General features: G+C 41.1%; 1 protein-coding gene across 11 annotated transcripts in view; it reads right to left on the bottom strand.

Annotated features, from left to right (window-relative positions):
- The window catches only part of HORMAD2 (HORMA domain containing 2), a 144,770-nt gene extending 140,634 nt beyond the window's left edge, over positions 1-4,136 (bottom strand). For 8 of the 11 annotated variants that reach the window (XR_008379507.1, XM_053588014.1, XM_053588013.1 and 5 more), the window contains exon 1: positions 4,053-4,136. Coding sequence is in view for 7 of the 11 variants with exons in the window: in XM_053588014.1 (XP_053443989.1) it covers positions 4,053-4,127 (75 nt within the window). In the remaining 4 variants the exon portion in view is untranslated. The remainder of the gene's footprint in view (positions 1-4,052) is intronic. The other 3 variants (XM_053588011.1, XM_053588010.1, XM_053588009.1) reach the window with 2 other exon arrangements.
- Between the last annotated feature and the right edge of the window lie 10,442 nt (positions 4,137-14,578).

A 14,578-nucleotide genomic window follows, 5' to 3' on the forward strand; every position in this document is an offset into this window, starting at 1 on the left:
TGAGCAATGTAATAATAGAAAATTTTCCTGAAGCCATAATGTTTCAAATTAAATAGTTGATTCTTAATTCGACAGTTTAAATGGATAATTTAAAAACATCCATGTCAGAATCTGTATGTATAGTCATATAAATGCAAAATTGTGTTTACAAAATTTCTAAAAGGAAAAGTTTTATCATAACCAATAACCTACCCACTCACATGAGGAAACTAGACAAATCCTGGTGTGTTCTAATGAGGTAAATGAATAAGACTTAGTTAAATGGTCATTAAAGATTCTTGTGGTAATCCACTCCTACGCTTGGCTTACAGAAACCTAATCAGATGGTTAAACCATGTTGGCAGTTTCATACCTTTTTACATAAATGTGTGAACAAACTCTGTAATCTAAAACTATTGACGTGCATGTTTTTTCCTTATTGCAACTCATTCCTTACATGTAGACTCAAACTTTTCAGTATTTGGGTTACTGGTTGAGCAGAAGCCATAAAAAAAAGTCATAATTAGCCGGGCGTTGTGGCGGGCGCCTGTAGTCCCAGCTACTCGGGAGGCTGAGGCAAGAGAATCGCTTAAGCCCAGGAGTTGGAGGTTGCTGTGAGCTGTGTGAGGCCACGGCACTCTACCGAGGGCCATAAAGTGAGACTCTGTCTCTACAAAAAAAAAAAAAAAAAAGTCATAATAATCAGAATGTTATCTAATTGTATATTGTTTACTTTTATTGTAAATAATAGTGAACAGTGGTCAATAGTTTTATATTCCTTTAAAAAAAAAAAACAAAAAAACAAGATGCAGCCACTCAATCTTATACTTCCTAGACTCCAGAACTATGAGCCAATAAATATCTGTTCTTTATAAATTACCCAGTAAGAGGTATTATTATAGCAGTACAAAATGGACTAAGATAGTCATCTAGTTCAAACATCTAATTTTCTAGATGAAAAAATCAAGATCCAGAAAAATCATTGACTTACCCAGTGTTGGCCAGCCAGTTAATGGCAGAGCTGAGACTAAAACTCAAGTGGTCTGACTCACAATTTAGGAGATTTTCTAGACTGTCTCTTCCAAATTAAATTCCTTTTTACTTTCATTCTATCTAATATGAGGCACTACCAGTGCCTCCCTACTTGTTGGTCCTGCTTGTTTATTTCTAAACATAGTAGTGTCTGTTTCTGGTGTTCTAGAATGAGCTTGCTTCAGGAACACAAAAATAACTAAATCATTATTCAAAATAACCAGGCTCCTTTCAACCTCTGACTATGCCGTTTCTACTGTTGTTTTCCCTTTGAGCAGGTGTTCTGTGGAGGACTGCTATTCAAGTACAAACCCTGCTTAATTTTGAAAGCTCACAAATTGATAGCCCCAGGATGTATGACTCTAGAGATCAAGCACTCTCAGAGAATAGGTCTAATTTTTTTGTAATTGCTTTGTTCTGACTCATTATTTAAAAACCTAGAAGAGATTTTATAACTATGGATTTTAAGAACTGAACTCTAACTTTCAAATGTCTTTCACTTAAATACTTGCTTCGAACTTAGATACACAAACATCTGAAACTTTACAGGGCATCAATATGATTCTCTTTTATGTTTGATAGGTCCACTTTGTGACAAGGATTATGATCCTCTTGAAAAACAGTCAAGATTTCTGTGTTCCTTCTGATAAAGATTAACTCTAGGCTTACTTCTTGACCTACTTTAAATGGTGGCACAGTTACTTCCTATTTTACCCTTTCTATTCATGAATTCAAGATTCACATAAAGATTAACCAACAGCTTTTGTTTAGTTATTAAGGTTTAAATCACCTTTTCTTTCTTTCTTTCTTTCTTTGGCCTGTCCAAGTGAAGCAGAAATCAAAGTTTTATTGCATTTTCCCAAAGATCATCCCAGTTGATTTATGATGAGTCTCTACCCATCTTTCTTAATCTTCCAAAAACATTTTTGTTTTTTTGAAACGGAGTCTCACTCTGTCATTCTGGGTAGAGTGCTGTGGCTTCATAGCTCACTCCAATCTCTGGGGTTCAAGCGATCCTCTTGCCTCAGCCTCCCAAGCAGCTGAGACTACAGGTGCCTGCCACAAAGCCAGATAGTTTACCTACTTTTAGTAGAGACAGGGAGACAGGGTCTCATTCTTGCTCAGGCTGATCTCAAACTCCTAAGCTTAGGCAATCCACCTGCCTCAGCCTCTCAGAGTGTTAGGATTACAGGTGTGAGCCACCATGCCTGGCCCCAAACCATATTTTTAACAAGAAAATCCCCGGGCGGCGCCTGTGGCTCAGTCGGTAAGGCGCCGGCCCCATATACCAAGGGTGGCGGGTTCAAACCCGGCCCCGGCCAAACTGCAACCAAAAAATAGCCGGGCGTTGTGGTGGGCGCCTGTAGTCCCAGCTACTTGAGAGGCTGAGGCAAGAGAATCACTGAAGCCCAGGAGTTGGAGGTTGCTGTGAGCTGTGTGAGGCCACCGCACTCTACAGAGGGCCATAAAGTGAGACTCTGTCTCTAAAAAAAAAAAAAAACAAGAAAATCCCCTTCCTGTCAAGTGAACAATATTCCATAGCTGGACTCTGAAATGTAACTAGATGACCTTCCTTACATGTGCATCAATAAAGGATGGCTTTACTCAAACGAAGTGCATGTCAACATAAATGGGTTCAGCAGATTCAAAAAGCTCAAGAGGAACAGGGATGTCCTCTACTACTAATCCAACTCCTTCATTTTAAAGAAGAGGCAAGCCAATTCACTGGAGTAAAGGGTATTTTAATCAAATGGTGCTGGAACAAGAGGACAGCCATAGGCTGTGTGTGTGTGTGTAGATATATATATATATATATATGCCTCCAAATGCTAAAAAAAAAGAGATAAAAGAACTTCAACCTAAATCTCATACTGCATACAAATACTAATTCAAAATGGATAATGGATCTAAACATAACCAAAAAACTATTTAAAAAAAGGAAAATGAAGCTCAGCAAGGGAAACTTGGTTTGCCAAACTTCAGTTAATTAGACCTTCCACAGAGCTTGCTTCAATAAATTTTTATTCACCATTTTAACAAGTTCCATTTAGCCCTGATAATTCCCTTACTCTATGCTCACTCAGAGTAAATGATTCCTACTATATTAATTGGGTATCTGTTCCTGCTCTTTTGGTTTTTTAATACCTTTTCTATGCTATTTCAATTATTCAATCATTCAACATTTACTAGGCAACTACAATGTGCCGGGCAACGGGCAAGATTGCAGAATGTAAAATACTGTTCCCATCTGGAGAGATTTACGATCCAAGGGGGGAGAAATTAGATTATCATCCTAATGGAATTAGAAAGCCGGGTGGGAGCAAGAATCACACTGTTACTTCATTTTCCCCAGCCAAGGACATTATGTACCGCACAGCCTGTCCAATGCTCTCGCACTTTGGAACACGTTTGGTGGTTGGCTAATATGGAGTTTCAAGACACTCTCTCCCCTGTACTGTTTAGGGAGCCAAAGTCCGCAGAGATTGAACACCAAGTCCTCAATATGGTGAAAGAGGAGGTAAGGTCGCAGGAGGAGAAGAAGGGAGGATCATCCCCACCTCCCTCCCCTCTTAATCTGTACCAGGCATTGATAATGGCGGAACATCTCAAAGGCTGGAGAAAAACCTGCCCGGGTAAGGTAAACTGCAAAAGTTCCACACACTACTTGCAACACGGTGACACAGACGTCGTCAGCCTGACCAACTGACCGGTGCCTAATTATGGCTCCAGCCTCCACACCAAGGCTGATTTATACCCTCTTCTCCACAAAAATCTGACTTTTAAAGATACCCCTAGACGGTGGGAATGCAGCTGTTCTTCCTAGTCCAACTCAGCGCTCTCCTTTTTCTCCCTTTTGTCTTCCTCCTCAGACCCCAGCCTTCCCGCTTCTCTTCAGAGTATTTTTGCCCCCGAGAAACACTTGCAAATCAAACATAAAGCCTCAAGTAAGAAGAAAAAAACCAACTAGACACAAAGACCACAGAACTAGAAGACCAAGCGCCCGCCTCGCGAGGCGACGCAGCTTCTGAGCCGCCGCTTACCTCAGGTCGCCGAGGCTCCCCTCCCGACCGCGACTCAACCGCCTTTTCCGGCCCGAACTCTCTCCTCGGGTTCATGAATATTCAGCAGCCCTTCTGGGCGGGGCCAGCCGCTTGCTCATGAATAATTCATTATCTCCCCACGGCTTGCTGAGGTGACCATCCTCACTCGGCTTCCTGAGTATGCCAAGAGGAAAGCGTGGCGCGCTGGCCCCTCGCTGGCCGGGCCCCCTCGGTCACGGCCTCTCAGCCCCGCCGGGATGCGGCTTCGAGTCCGCTGGCTCTCGGACCGCCGGCGCCTCGTCTCTCCCGACGCGTTTCCCGCCCTTCCGAGGGCTCGCGCCACGCTCCAGGGCCTGAGGGAGCCGAGCTTGAGCCGCCCCGAGCGCCACACGGACGCCAGCGGAGCAATCTGCACCGCGAGGACAGCCTGCTCCCGGGCTTCCAGAGGTAGCGCCCGGCCGCCTAGGTGAGGCGTCGGGCCAGGCTGGGGTTAGAGCCCGACGGGTTCTGTGTGCTAAGGCGGCCCAGAGCCGTGGGCCAAAGAGTCCCAGAGAGGCCCCAGGCCAGCACGGAGCGCATGGGGAAGGGGAGCTGGAGCTGGAGGTCCAGAGGGCAAAGCTTTCCGATCTTTGAGGACATCTCTTACCTTTTCAACCAGAGCTGGAACCCACCTTGTATTCCTTTTAACAATAACGCATAATTATGCAAGTTAACCAAATAAAACATGAATGCATTGCCCTTTTTACCCGGTCCCTTATCTCAGTCCTCTCTGCCTGGGCAACCCTCCGGAGCAGCTGAGGGTGTGTCTCCGCAGATCCTTTCCCCTGTGGTTAGTAGGTATTTGGTATTTTGTGGCATTTTCCAAAGATTCCCGGAGTTCCTTGAACCTCTGCAATGGTATGTCCCAAAAGTGGGTGGAGGAGTAGGCCACTTGAAACCTGTTCGTATTTTGTTTCTTTGGGAAAGGGAAACAAGATCCAAGTTGATGAGAACAGGAGTTTAGAACATAATGACTAGTACCAAAATTTGGGCAAAAATATACCTTAAGTACAAGTTTTCTCAATCTCAAGCAATAGTATACCTCCAACCTACCCAATCAAAAATGTCTCCAGATTTTGCCACATGGCCCTTGGAGGCAAAATCGACCTCTATTGAGAACTACTGCTTTAATCACATAGTTTTCAAAAGTGTAAGTGCTTTTAAAGCACCAACTAGCTTGGTCTTTCTACACCAGTACTCTCCAGCCTAGCGCTTACCTACTTCTCTACCTGGACCACTAGCCCTTCTATGCTGGCTGTTCTAATTCTCATCTACCTTCAGGTCTGAGCTTCATCAACTATCAACATGTCCTAAGTCCTTACCCCTCAGCCCTATACTAATGGCAGTCTACTCCCCCTTCATTTATTATTCTGTTTCCTTCGTAGAATTTATCTCAATCTGGATTTCATTTCTTTGTTAACCTGTTTTCTGTTCTTTGTTTTGTTTTGTTTCTGTTTTTGAGGCACAGACTATGTTGCCTCTGCTAGAGTGCAGTGATGTCATCATAGCACATAGCAACCTCAAACTCCTAGACTCAACCAATCCTCCTGCCTCAGCTTCCTGAGTAGCTGGTACTACAGGCTGTGCCACCATGCCAGCTATTTCTTTTCTGTTTTTAGTAGTGAGAGGGTCTTGCTCACGCTCAGACTAGTCTCTGCTCAGACTGGTGTCAAACTCTTGAGCTCAAGCCATAGTCCCATCTACTCCTTTCTCAGTGCCAGGATTATAGGCGTGAGCCACCAAGCAGTCTTTTCTTTTTTCTTTCTTTCTTTCTTATTTTTTTTTTTTTTGAGACAGAGTCTCACTATGTCACCCTTGGTAGAGTGCTGTGGCATCACAGCTCACAGCAACCTCTAACTCTTGGGCTTAAGCAATTCTGTTGCCGCAGCCTCCAGAGTAGCTGGGACTACAGGTGTCTGCCACAACACCCCGCTATGTTTTGGTTGCAGTCGTCATTGTTGTTTAGCAGGCCTAGGCCAGGCTCGAACCCACCAGCTTTGGTATATGTGGCCGGCGCCCTACTCCCAGAGCTATGGGCACCGAGCTTTCTTTTTTTTCTCTATCACCTAAAGTAAGTAAGCAGGCTTCATCAGAGGCCTGGTCTGACTGAGTCACCATGGGATCTCCAGTGCTGGCACACAGCAGACACTCAGTAAACTTTGGTGAACTGGAGCAATAAATTACCCTCTCTTCTTCCTAGGAACTTTCTGTGGACTTTGTCTTCTTCCTTTCCTTCCTTAGTCCTTGCTGGATTCCTGTAACTTTTGTTTAGAGCCTGAATGGGTGAATGAGTAACTGTGTCCATCCCCGTGCTAGAAGCTGTGGGTGAAGCCTTCACCTTTGCTGTTGGCTTATCAATTCCTGATGGGAGGAGCTGTAATTTTCACTTTTTTAAATTATGTTTCAAATACATAGTTGAATAAACTAATCAGTGACTTAAGGAACAACATTAGACAATTAAAAATTGATAGTGCTACTGGGGGCTTTAGAAATCATCAAGTCTAGTCCTTCACTTTACAGATGAGAGTTTAAGTAATTTGCTCAAGGTCCCTAAGCTTGTTAAGAGATCAAGTCACAAGTACAAGTCATGGTCTCACACCTCCTATTTCAATGCTCTTTCTTATCTCCAGCCAGGCTAGTTTCTGATTACTTTTTTATGAACCTGACTTACAATTCAAACACCGAAATCCCAAGCCCAATACTTGCTTATTGTCAACTAAACAGCTTTGAGCCTTTTGATTAAAGCCAGCCCTGGGGATAATGGTCTTATGAGCTCAGAAGTGCTCTATGATATTCAAATAATTTCCCAGCTTCTTTTGTACCTTTCAGTAATAAGAGACTGGAAATTGTCCCTGTCAAAGCAAAGTATTTTTGTTTGTTTTGGAAGGATAAACTGTGCTTTGTGGTAGAAATTGATCATTGTTTAGAAATTTCCAAATAACCAGTATTTTGGCCTTTGTCAAAATTCTCTGGTTGTTAAAGTTTCACCAAACTCTTCTCAGTGGTAAAAGAACACATGAAAGAAGTCAAAAGAGAAGGGAGAAAATATTATTTGAGATGACTTTTATTCGCTAAATTTAACCTTCCTCTCTTTAAACACATTTGTACCTTTAAACACTGTGTACCTGATATAATAGTCTCTAGATGAGTGTTTTTAATGTTTTTTATCTCATGGCATATTTGAACCTATAGTTAAACTTCTGCAGCACACTGATGTTGATTTTTTTAAAAAGAATAAAAGAAAGAATATACTTACAGTGCTTTGAACTTCTTTCAAAAATAATTTAATTAATGGTCTTTAAAATTTTTTGCAGCATTTTTGCTGGTTGAAAATCATTGCTTTAGATAGACCTTTGTCCTTTGAGGGCAAAGGTCCATTTTTGGATCCTCAATTAAAGGAATTGGAGGTTTCTTTGTAAGAACATTTCATACAGGCAGCACCTGGTTAGTAGAGTCTTAGGGAGTCATTTTCTCACCTTTTAGAATCTTGGAATTTCTTCTGAGGCATCTGACAGCATACTGTGTCACAGGAAGCCGAGCTATCATTTGCCTACCTAGAGTGGTTGGAACATTTCCCATCAAGTTTAGTTTAAAATCTTGACATTTTAAAATCTTCTCCCAAAGATGGTTTAAGTGTTATCAAGATTGACATGTTGCTACTCGGGAGGCTGAGGCAAGAGAATCACCTAAACCCAGGAGTTGGAGGTTGCTGTGAGCTGCATTATGTCATGGCACTCTACCAAGGGCAATAAAGTGAGACTCTGTCTCTACAAAAAAAAAAAAAAGAGATTGACATGTTGAATATAAAATGTGTTCCTAGGAGGATGTCTCCTAGGAGATGTGTCTGCCTTCAATGTACACAATCATGATACCAAATACAGAGAAAAGAGATTGGAGGGAATAGCTAAATAAGAAGGGTGGTTCCTTTATCCTGTTTGCTTTCAATTTTTATTAGAACTCTTAGAAGCATCGTAACTTCTAGTCATCATGAAGCTGATACCACCATATTTATTCCAAGCATTTATTTTGTACCTACCATTTATAAAACACTCTACTTTGTACAACAGGGATCAGAGAGAATGACTTGGTCCTTGAGCTGTGAAATTTTACAGTTTATTGAGAGGAGACCTATAAACACATTATTCACATAGAAAATAGTGTGCAAATATTAATGAAGGTGTAAATTGTATGATAAAGTGTAGAGAAGGAAGTTATATATTCTGAGCTGACAATGAAGACAGCTTCACAAAGAAGGTGGCATTTTAGAGGCAGAGCATGTGTATGTCATTTATTCTTTGGCAATGATTAGACCACTTCAAACCAATCAAATCAGACCTTTTGCTTACTCCTTTAGAACCAAGAGAGAAATGAAGGTATAAGATCCTTTCTGTTCCTGGCAGCAACATGCTCCTGAAAGCTAAATGTTGCCTTTGCAATTCCAAGGGCCTCACTCATGGTTAAGAAGAGAGCTGGTTAGAGTCCCCTTTCATCTTTTTCTCCTTCCTCACCAAGGGTAAGTCAAATGTGACTCTTTTTTTGACTCCATTATTTTAAAACAGCTTTTTCTATGTAAGGATATTATTTTATTCCGGTTTCCCTTGGGGCATGCAGAAGCCATGGGATTGGGGGAAGTGGCCAGTGGTGTTTATAAATCTATTTATGAATGCAATTCTGGAGTCCTAGAACTTTAAGCATCACTAAAAAGAAAAGAGACGTAAACCAATTTAGAGAACTAAAGTTTTGAATCAAGTCTCTGTGAGTAAATTGGATATATTGCTAACTTATTTGAGATATTTATTAGAGAGAACAGCAAAGGTAAAGGGTTGCCAGCTTGGCTGTAGCTTCTGACCTCCATCCTTTGGCAGCCAAGGAGAAGCCAGTCAATATGAAATAAGTCCCCAGCTATGATATAAGGTCTAAACATAAGCTCCTGCAGCTTCGGCCCACATTTTGTCAACCTACAAAATATAAGTCCATTATAGCCTTCATGCTCACTCAGAGTTGCATATCAATTTCTGCCTCCTTTGAATAAATCTTTTCTGAGTGGCAGAAGGATCTCCATGTGAGTGTGTGTTTCTGGGGAAAGCCTAGGGTTTAATGAACTGGAACAGGAATGACCGGCTGTAAGTGACAGACAGGCTGCTGCCTGCTTGAGTGCTCAGACTAAGAAGTGATATTTGGGAAGATATTGAATTCTCAAGCATTATAGAAATGTTCTGTTTGGTTACTTGGTTTGGTCGGCTGAATATGAAGTTTTGGTGACATATAAAATGATGTCGTTCCTCTTAATGATTATCATTTAATGGAGAAAAGTTGCAAATGAAATAGATTTTAAACTGGTTTTCCATGATTGCTACTTGATAGATCTGCATAGAGATCTAACATGATGTTCAAAATTCATCACACTATTGACAGCCTATAAATTTAGGCCCTTTATTTTCTGTACCTCTTGGTGTTTAGCAAATAACACCAAAATGGTTTAGAACTCCTATAAGACCATATTGCAGTCTTGGCCAGCTTTTTTTTCTTGCCTTGGTTTATACTAACAACGATAATTAAATTTGTGAGTATTGAGAAGGTCCCTAATTTAAGATTCAGAAATTTTATGATCTTAACAAAATTGAGCACAATAATATGAGAAATCTGAGGCAGATTTTTCTTACATCTTTTTTCATTAAACAAACAAAAACCAATTCCTTCCTGCCAAAAAAAAGGGTAAATAGCTGGAAAGTGAAAGGCATCACAGGAAAATTACCTACCCAGCTTTAAAAGTGGTAGGGAGAGGGTGGGTGTGGTGGCTCACACCTGTAATCCTAGCACTTTGGGAAGCCAAGGCAGTTCAATTGCTTGAGCTCAGGAGTTCAAGACCAGCCTGAGCAAGAGCAAGACCCCATCTCTACTAAAAATAGAAAAAAGGGTGGTGCCTGTAGCTCAGTTGGCAGGGCGCTGGCCACATACACCAAGGGTGGTATTTTCGAACCCGGCCCAGGCCTGCTAAACAACAATGACAACTGCAACCAAAAAATAGCCAGGTGTTGTGGCAGGCACCTGTAGTCCCAGCTACTTGGGAAGCTGAAGCAAGAGAATCACTTAAGCCCAAGAGTTTGAGGTTGCTGTGAGCTGTGATGCCATGGCACTCTACCCAGGACAACAGCTTGAGACGCTGTCTCTAAATAAATAAATAAATAAAAATGGAAAAACAAGCTGGGTGTTATGGTGGGTGCCTATAGTCCCAGCTACTTGGGAGGCTGAGGCAAGAGGATTGCTCAAGCCCAAGAGTTTGAGGTTGCTGTGAGCTATGAAGCCACAACACTCTACCCAGGATGACAGAGGAAGACTCTGTCTCCTCCTCCTCCTCCAACAACAACAACAATAAAATGGTAAAGAGAAAGAATTGGAAGAAGGTATCAATTATAGGTTTGCTAGAACTTATATCTAAGGAAACTGTCTTTCTCAGAGAAAGCCAGATTTTCTTGGAAGCCAGATTTTTACATGTGCCCGCAGCTGTGTTAACCTCAGTGCATAGTACAGAAAGATTTTTTATGATTGGGAGAATCCAAAGTGTGACCCCTACTTATCAATAACTGTGGATCCCTCCCCTTTTGTTGAAGAGTGCTTTGGTATACATACTTTATAAATATATGCTGAGCATGGTGGCTCACATCTCAGCACTTTGGGAGGCCAATGTGGGAGGATTGCTTGAACCCAGGATTTCAAGGGCAGCTTGGGCAATACAGTGAGACCCCATCTCTACAAAAAAATAGAAAAATTAGGCTGGTATGGTAAATGTGTGCCTGTAGTCCCAGCTACTAGGGAGGCTGAGGAAAGAGGTTCACTTGACCCCAGGAGTTCCAGGCTACAGTGAGCTGTGATTCCACCACTATGCTCCAGCCTAGGGAACAAAGCCAGACAATGTCTCTAAAAAACTAAAAGAAAAAAAAAAAGCACATGTTGGCTGAATGTACATATGTTGTTGGAAAAATCCCAATCATTAACTGAGATTTACTGAAATTACTAGGATATGTTCAAATTATGCATAATAGGGTTGCTCTCTGAAAAGTTACATTGCAAATGTGCTGCTTATTATTTTTCCACTTATCTTAATTTGAAACCATTATCGTTTGTGTATAATTTTTTATTCAAATATAGTGTGCATACAAAAATCCATCTTCTTTTTATAATGTACTTTTGACTAACATATACATAAAATTCACCAGTTTAAAGTGTACAAATCAGTGTTTATTAGGGTTTTCACAAAGTTGCGCAACCATCACCAGTACCTAATTCCAGAAAATTATCACCCCCAAAAGTAACTCCATGCTTTTAGCAGTTATTCGCCATTCCTTTCTCCCCAGAATTTGTCAACCATTAATAAGCAACTAAGGATTTGCTTATTCTGGACATTTCATGTAAATGAAATCATGTATTATGGCCTTTGTGTCTGACTTCTCTCACTTAATATAATATAATAATAATTAAAGCATGATATTCTTGTTGTACATGTATTCTTTTTTATGGCTGGATGATATTCCATTCTTTCCTACATTTTGTCTGTATATCCATCAGTTGACAGACATTTGGGTTTTTTTTTCACCTTTCCTGTTCTGCTATGAACATTCATGTACATGTTTTGGTATGGACATATGTTTTCATTTTTCTTGGGTATATACCTAGGAGTAGAATTGCTGGGTCATGTGGTAATTCTGTGTTTAGCTTTTTGAAACCAAACTGTTTCCAAAGCAACTGCACCATTTTACATTCACTCTAGCTGTGTATGAGAGTTCCAGTTTCTCCACATTCTTACCTTGTCATTTCTTCCTTAAACAAAAAATTGTAGTAGGTGTGAAGTGATGATCTCATTGTGGTTTCTTTGCTTTTCCCTAATGACTAATGATATTGAGCATCTTTTCATTTTCTTGTTGGCCATTATAGATCTTCTTTGAATAAGAAGTTGGGCTGTCTTTTTTTTTTTTGGCCAGGGCTGGGTTTGAACCCACCACCTCTGGCATATGGGACCTGTGCCCTACCCCTTTGAGCCACAGGCGCCACCCTGGGCTGTCTTTTTATTGTTGCATTGTAAGAATTCTTTACATCTTCTGGATACAAGTCCCTTAGCAGATATATGATTTTCAAATAGTTTCTCTCATTCTGTAGATTGTCTTTATTTTCCTAATAATATCCTTTAAAGCATAAAACCCGTCTTTAATTTATCCATTTTTATTTTGTTTCTTTTTTTTTTTTTTTGGCTGGGGACAGATTTGAACCCGCCACCTCCGGCATATGGGACCAGCGCCCTACTCCTTGAGCCACAGGCGCCGCCCTTTATTTTGTTTCTTATGCTTTTGGTCTCATGGCCATAAAAATTTATGCCTATGTTTTCTACTAAGAATGCTATACTTACATTTCAGTCTTTGACCCATGTTAATTTTCATATATAGTGTGAGATAGAGATCCAACTTCATTTTTTTACATGTGAGTATTCAATTATCCAAGCACAATTTATCGAAAAGACTCTCCTCCTTTTAATTGTCTTGTTGCGCATGTCAGAGATCAGTCTACCAAAATTGTGAAGGTTTATTTTTGGGCTATCATTTCTGTTTCATTGATTTACGTGTCTCTCCTTATGCCACTACCGCATTGTCTTAATTATTACAGCTTTTCAGTAAGTTTTGAAATTAGAGAAGTGTGAGTCTTTTATCTTTGTTCATTTTCAAGATTGTTTTGGTCATTCTGGGTTCCTTAGCTTTCCATACAAATTTTAGGATCAGCTTGTCAATTCCAACTGAAAAAGACAACTGGGATTTTTTTTCTCTTTTGGTATTACATCTCACTTTGCTGCCCGGGCTGGAATGCATTGGTATGATCATAGTTCACTGCAGCCTCAAATTTTAGGGATCAGGAAATCCTTCTGGCTCAGCCCCCCAAGTAGATAAGACTACAGATGTATACTATCACACCTGATCAAATTTTTTTTTTTTTTAATACAAAGTCTCACTATGTCACCCTTGGTAGAATGCTGTTGTGTCACAGCTCACAGCAACCTCAAACTCTTGGGCTTAAGTGATTCTCTTGCCTCAGCCTCCCAAGTAGCTGGGACTACAGGCGCCCGCCACAACACCCGGCTATTGTTTGGTTGCAGTCGTCCTTGTTGTTTAGCAGGCCCTGGCCCGGCTTGAACCCGCCACCTTCAGCGCAGGTGGCTGACGCCCTACTCACTGAGCTATGAGCGCCAAACCCACACCTGACCAATTTTTAAACGTTTTGTAGAGACAGCATCTCCCTGTGTTTCCCAAGCTGGTCTTGAACTCTTTTTTTTTTTTTTTTTTTTTTGTAGAGACAGAGTCTCACTGTACCGCCCCAGGGTAGAGTGCTGTGGCGTCACATGGCTCACAGCAACCTCTAACTCTTGGGCTTATGCGATTCTCTTGCCTCAGCCTCCCGATCAGCTGGGACTACAGGCGCCCACCACAACGCCCGGCTATTTTTTTGTTTTTGTTGCAGTTTGGCCGGGGCTGGGTTTGAACCCGCCACCTTCGGCATATGGGGCCGGCGCCCTACTCACTGAGCCACAGGCGCCACCCATGGTCTTGAACTCTTGGCCTTAAGAGATCCTTCTGCCTTGGCCTCCCAAAGTGCTGGGATTATGGGCATAAATTACCACACCTGACCACAACCTGGATTTGGATGGGGATTGCATTTAATCTGTACAACAATTTGGGGAGTATCACCTCCTTAATAATACGTTTTTCAATCCATGAACATAGATATCTTTCCATTTATGTAGATTTTCTTTCACTTCTATCAGTAATGTTTGTAGTTTTCAGTTTATAAGTCTTTCACTTCTTTGGATAAATTTATTCTTAACATTTTTATTTATTTATTTATTTATTTATTTTGAAACAGAGTCTCACTCTGTTGCCCAGGCTAGAGTGCCATGGTGTCAGCCTAGCTCACAGCTATCTCAAATTCTGTGTTCAAGTGATCCTCTTGCCTCAGCCTCCCAAGCAGGATACCAATTCTCTTGGATTAGGGCCCCTCTCTTAAGACCTCATTTGACCTTAATTACCTCCTTAAAAGACTTGTCTCCAAATAGAGTCATGTTGGAGGTTAGGGCTTCAACATATGAATTGGTGTGAGGGGTGGGGTTCTGGGGAGGCACAGGTGGTAGGGGACCAACACAATTTAGTCCATAACAATGGTATTATAAAGGAAATTGTTTTCTTAATTTCACTTTAGGATTGTTCATTGGTAGTGCATAGAAAAATACTTGCTTTTTATATATTGGGATCTTGGATTCTATAACTTTTTTGAACTTACTAATTCTTATGGATTTTTGTTATTGTTGTTAGAGGATGTTAGGGTTAGAGTTAGAGGTAGGGGCAGAGTTGGGTTTAGGGCTAGAGCTTTCATAGATTTTTTTTTTTTTTGAGACAGAGCCTCAAACTGTCACCCTGGGTAGAGTGCTGTCGCATCACAGCTCACAGCAA

The sequence above is a fragment of the Nycticebus coucang genome, chromosome 4 (genome assembly GCF_027406575.1).
Source record: "Nycticebus coucang isolate mNycCou1 chromosome 4, mNycCou1.pri, whole genome shotgun sequence".
NCBI lineage: Eukaryota > Metazoa > Chordata > Mammalia > Primates > Lorisidae > Nycticebus > Nycticebus coucang.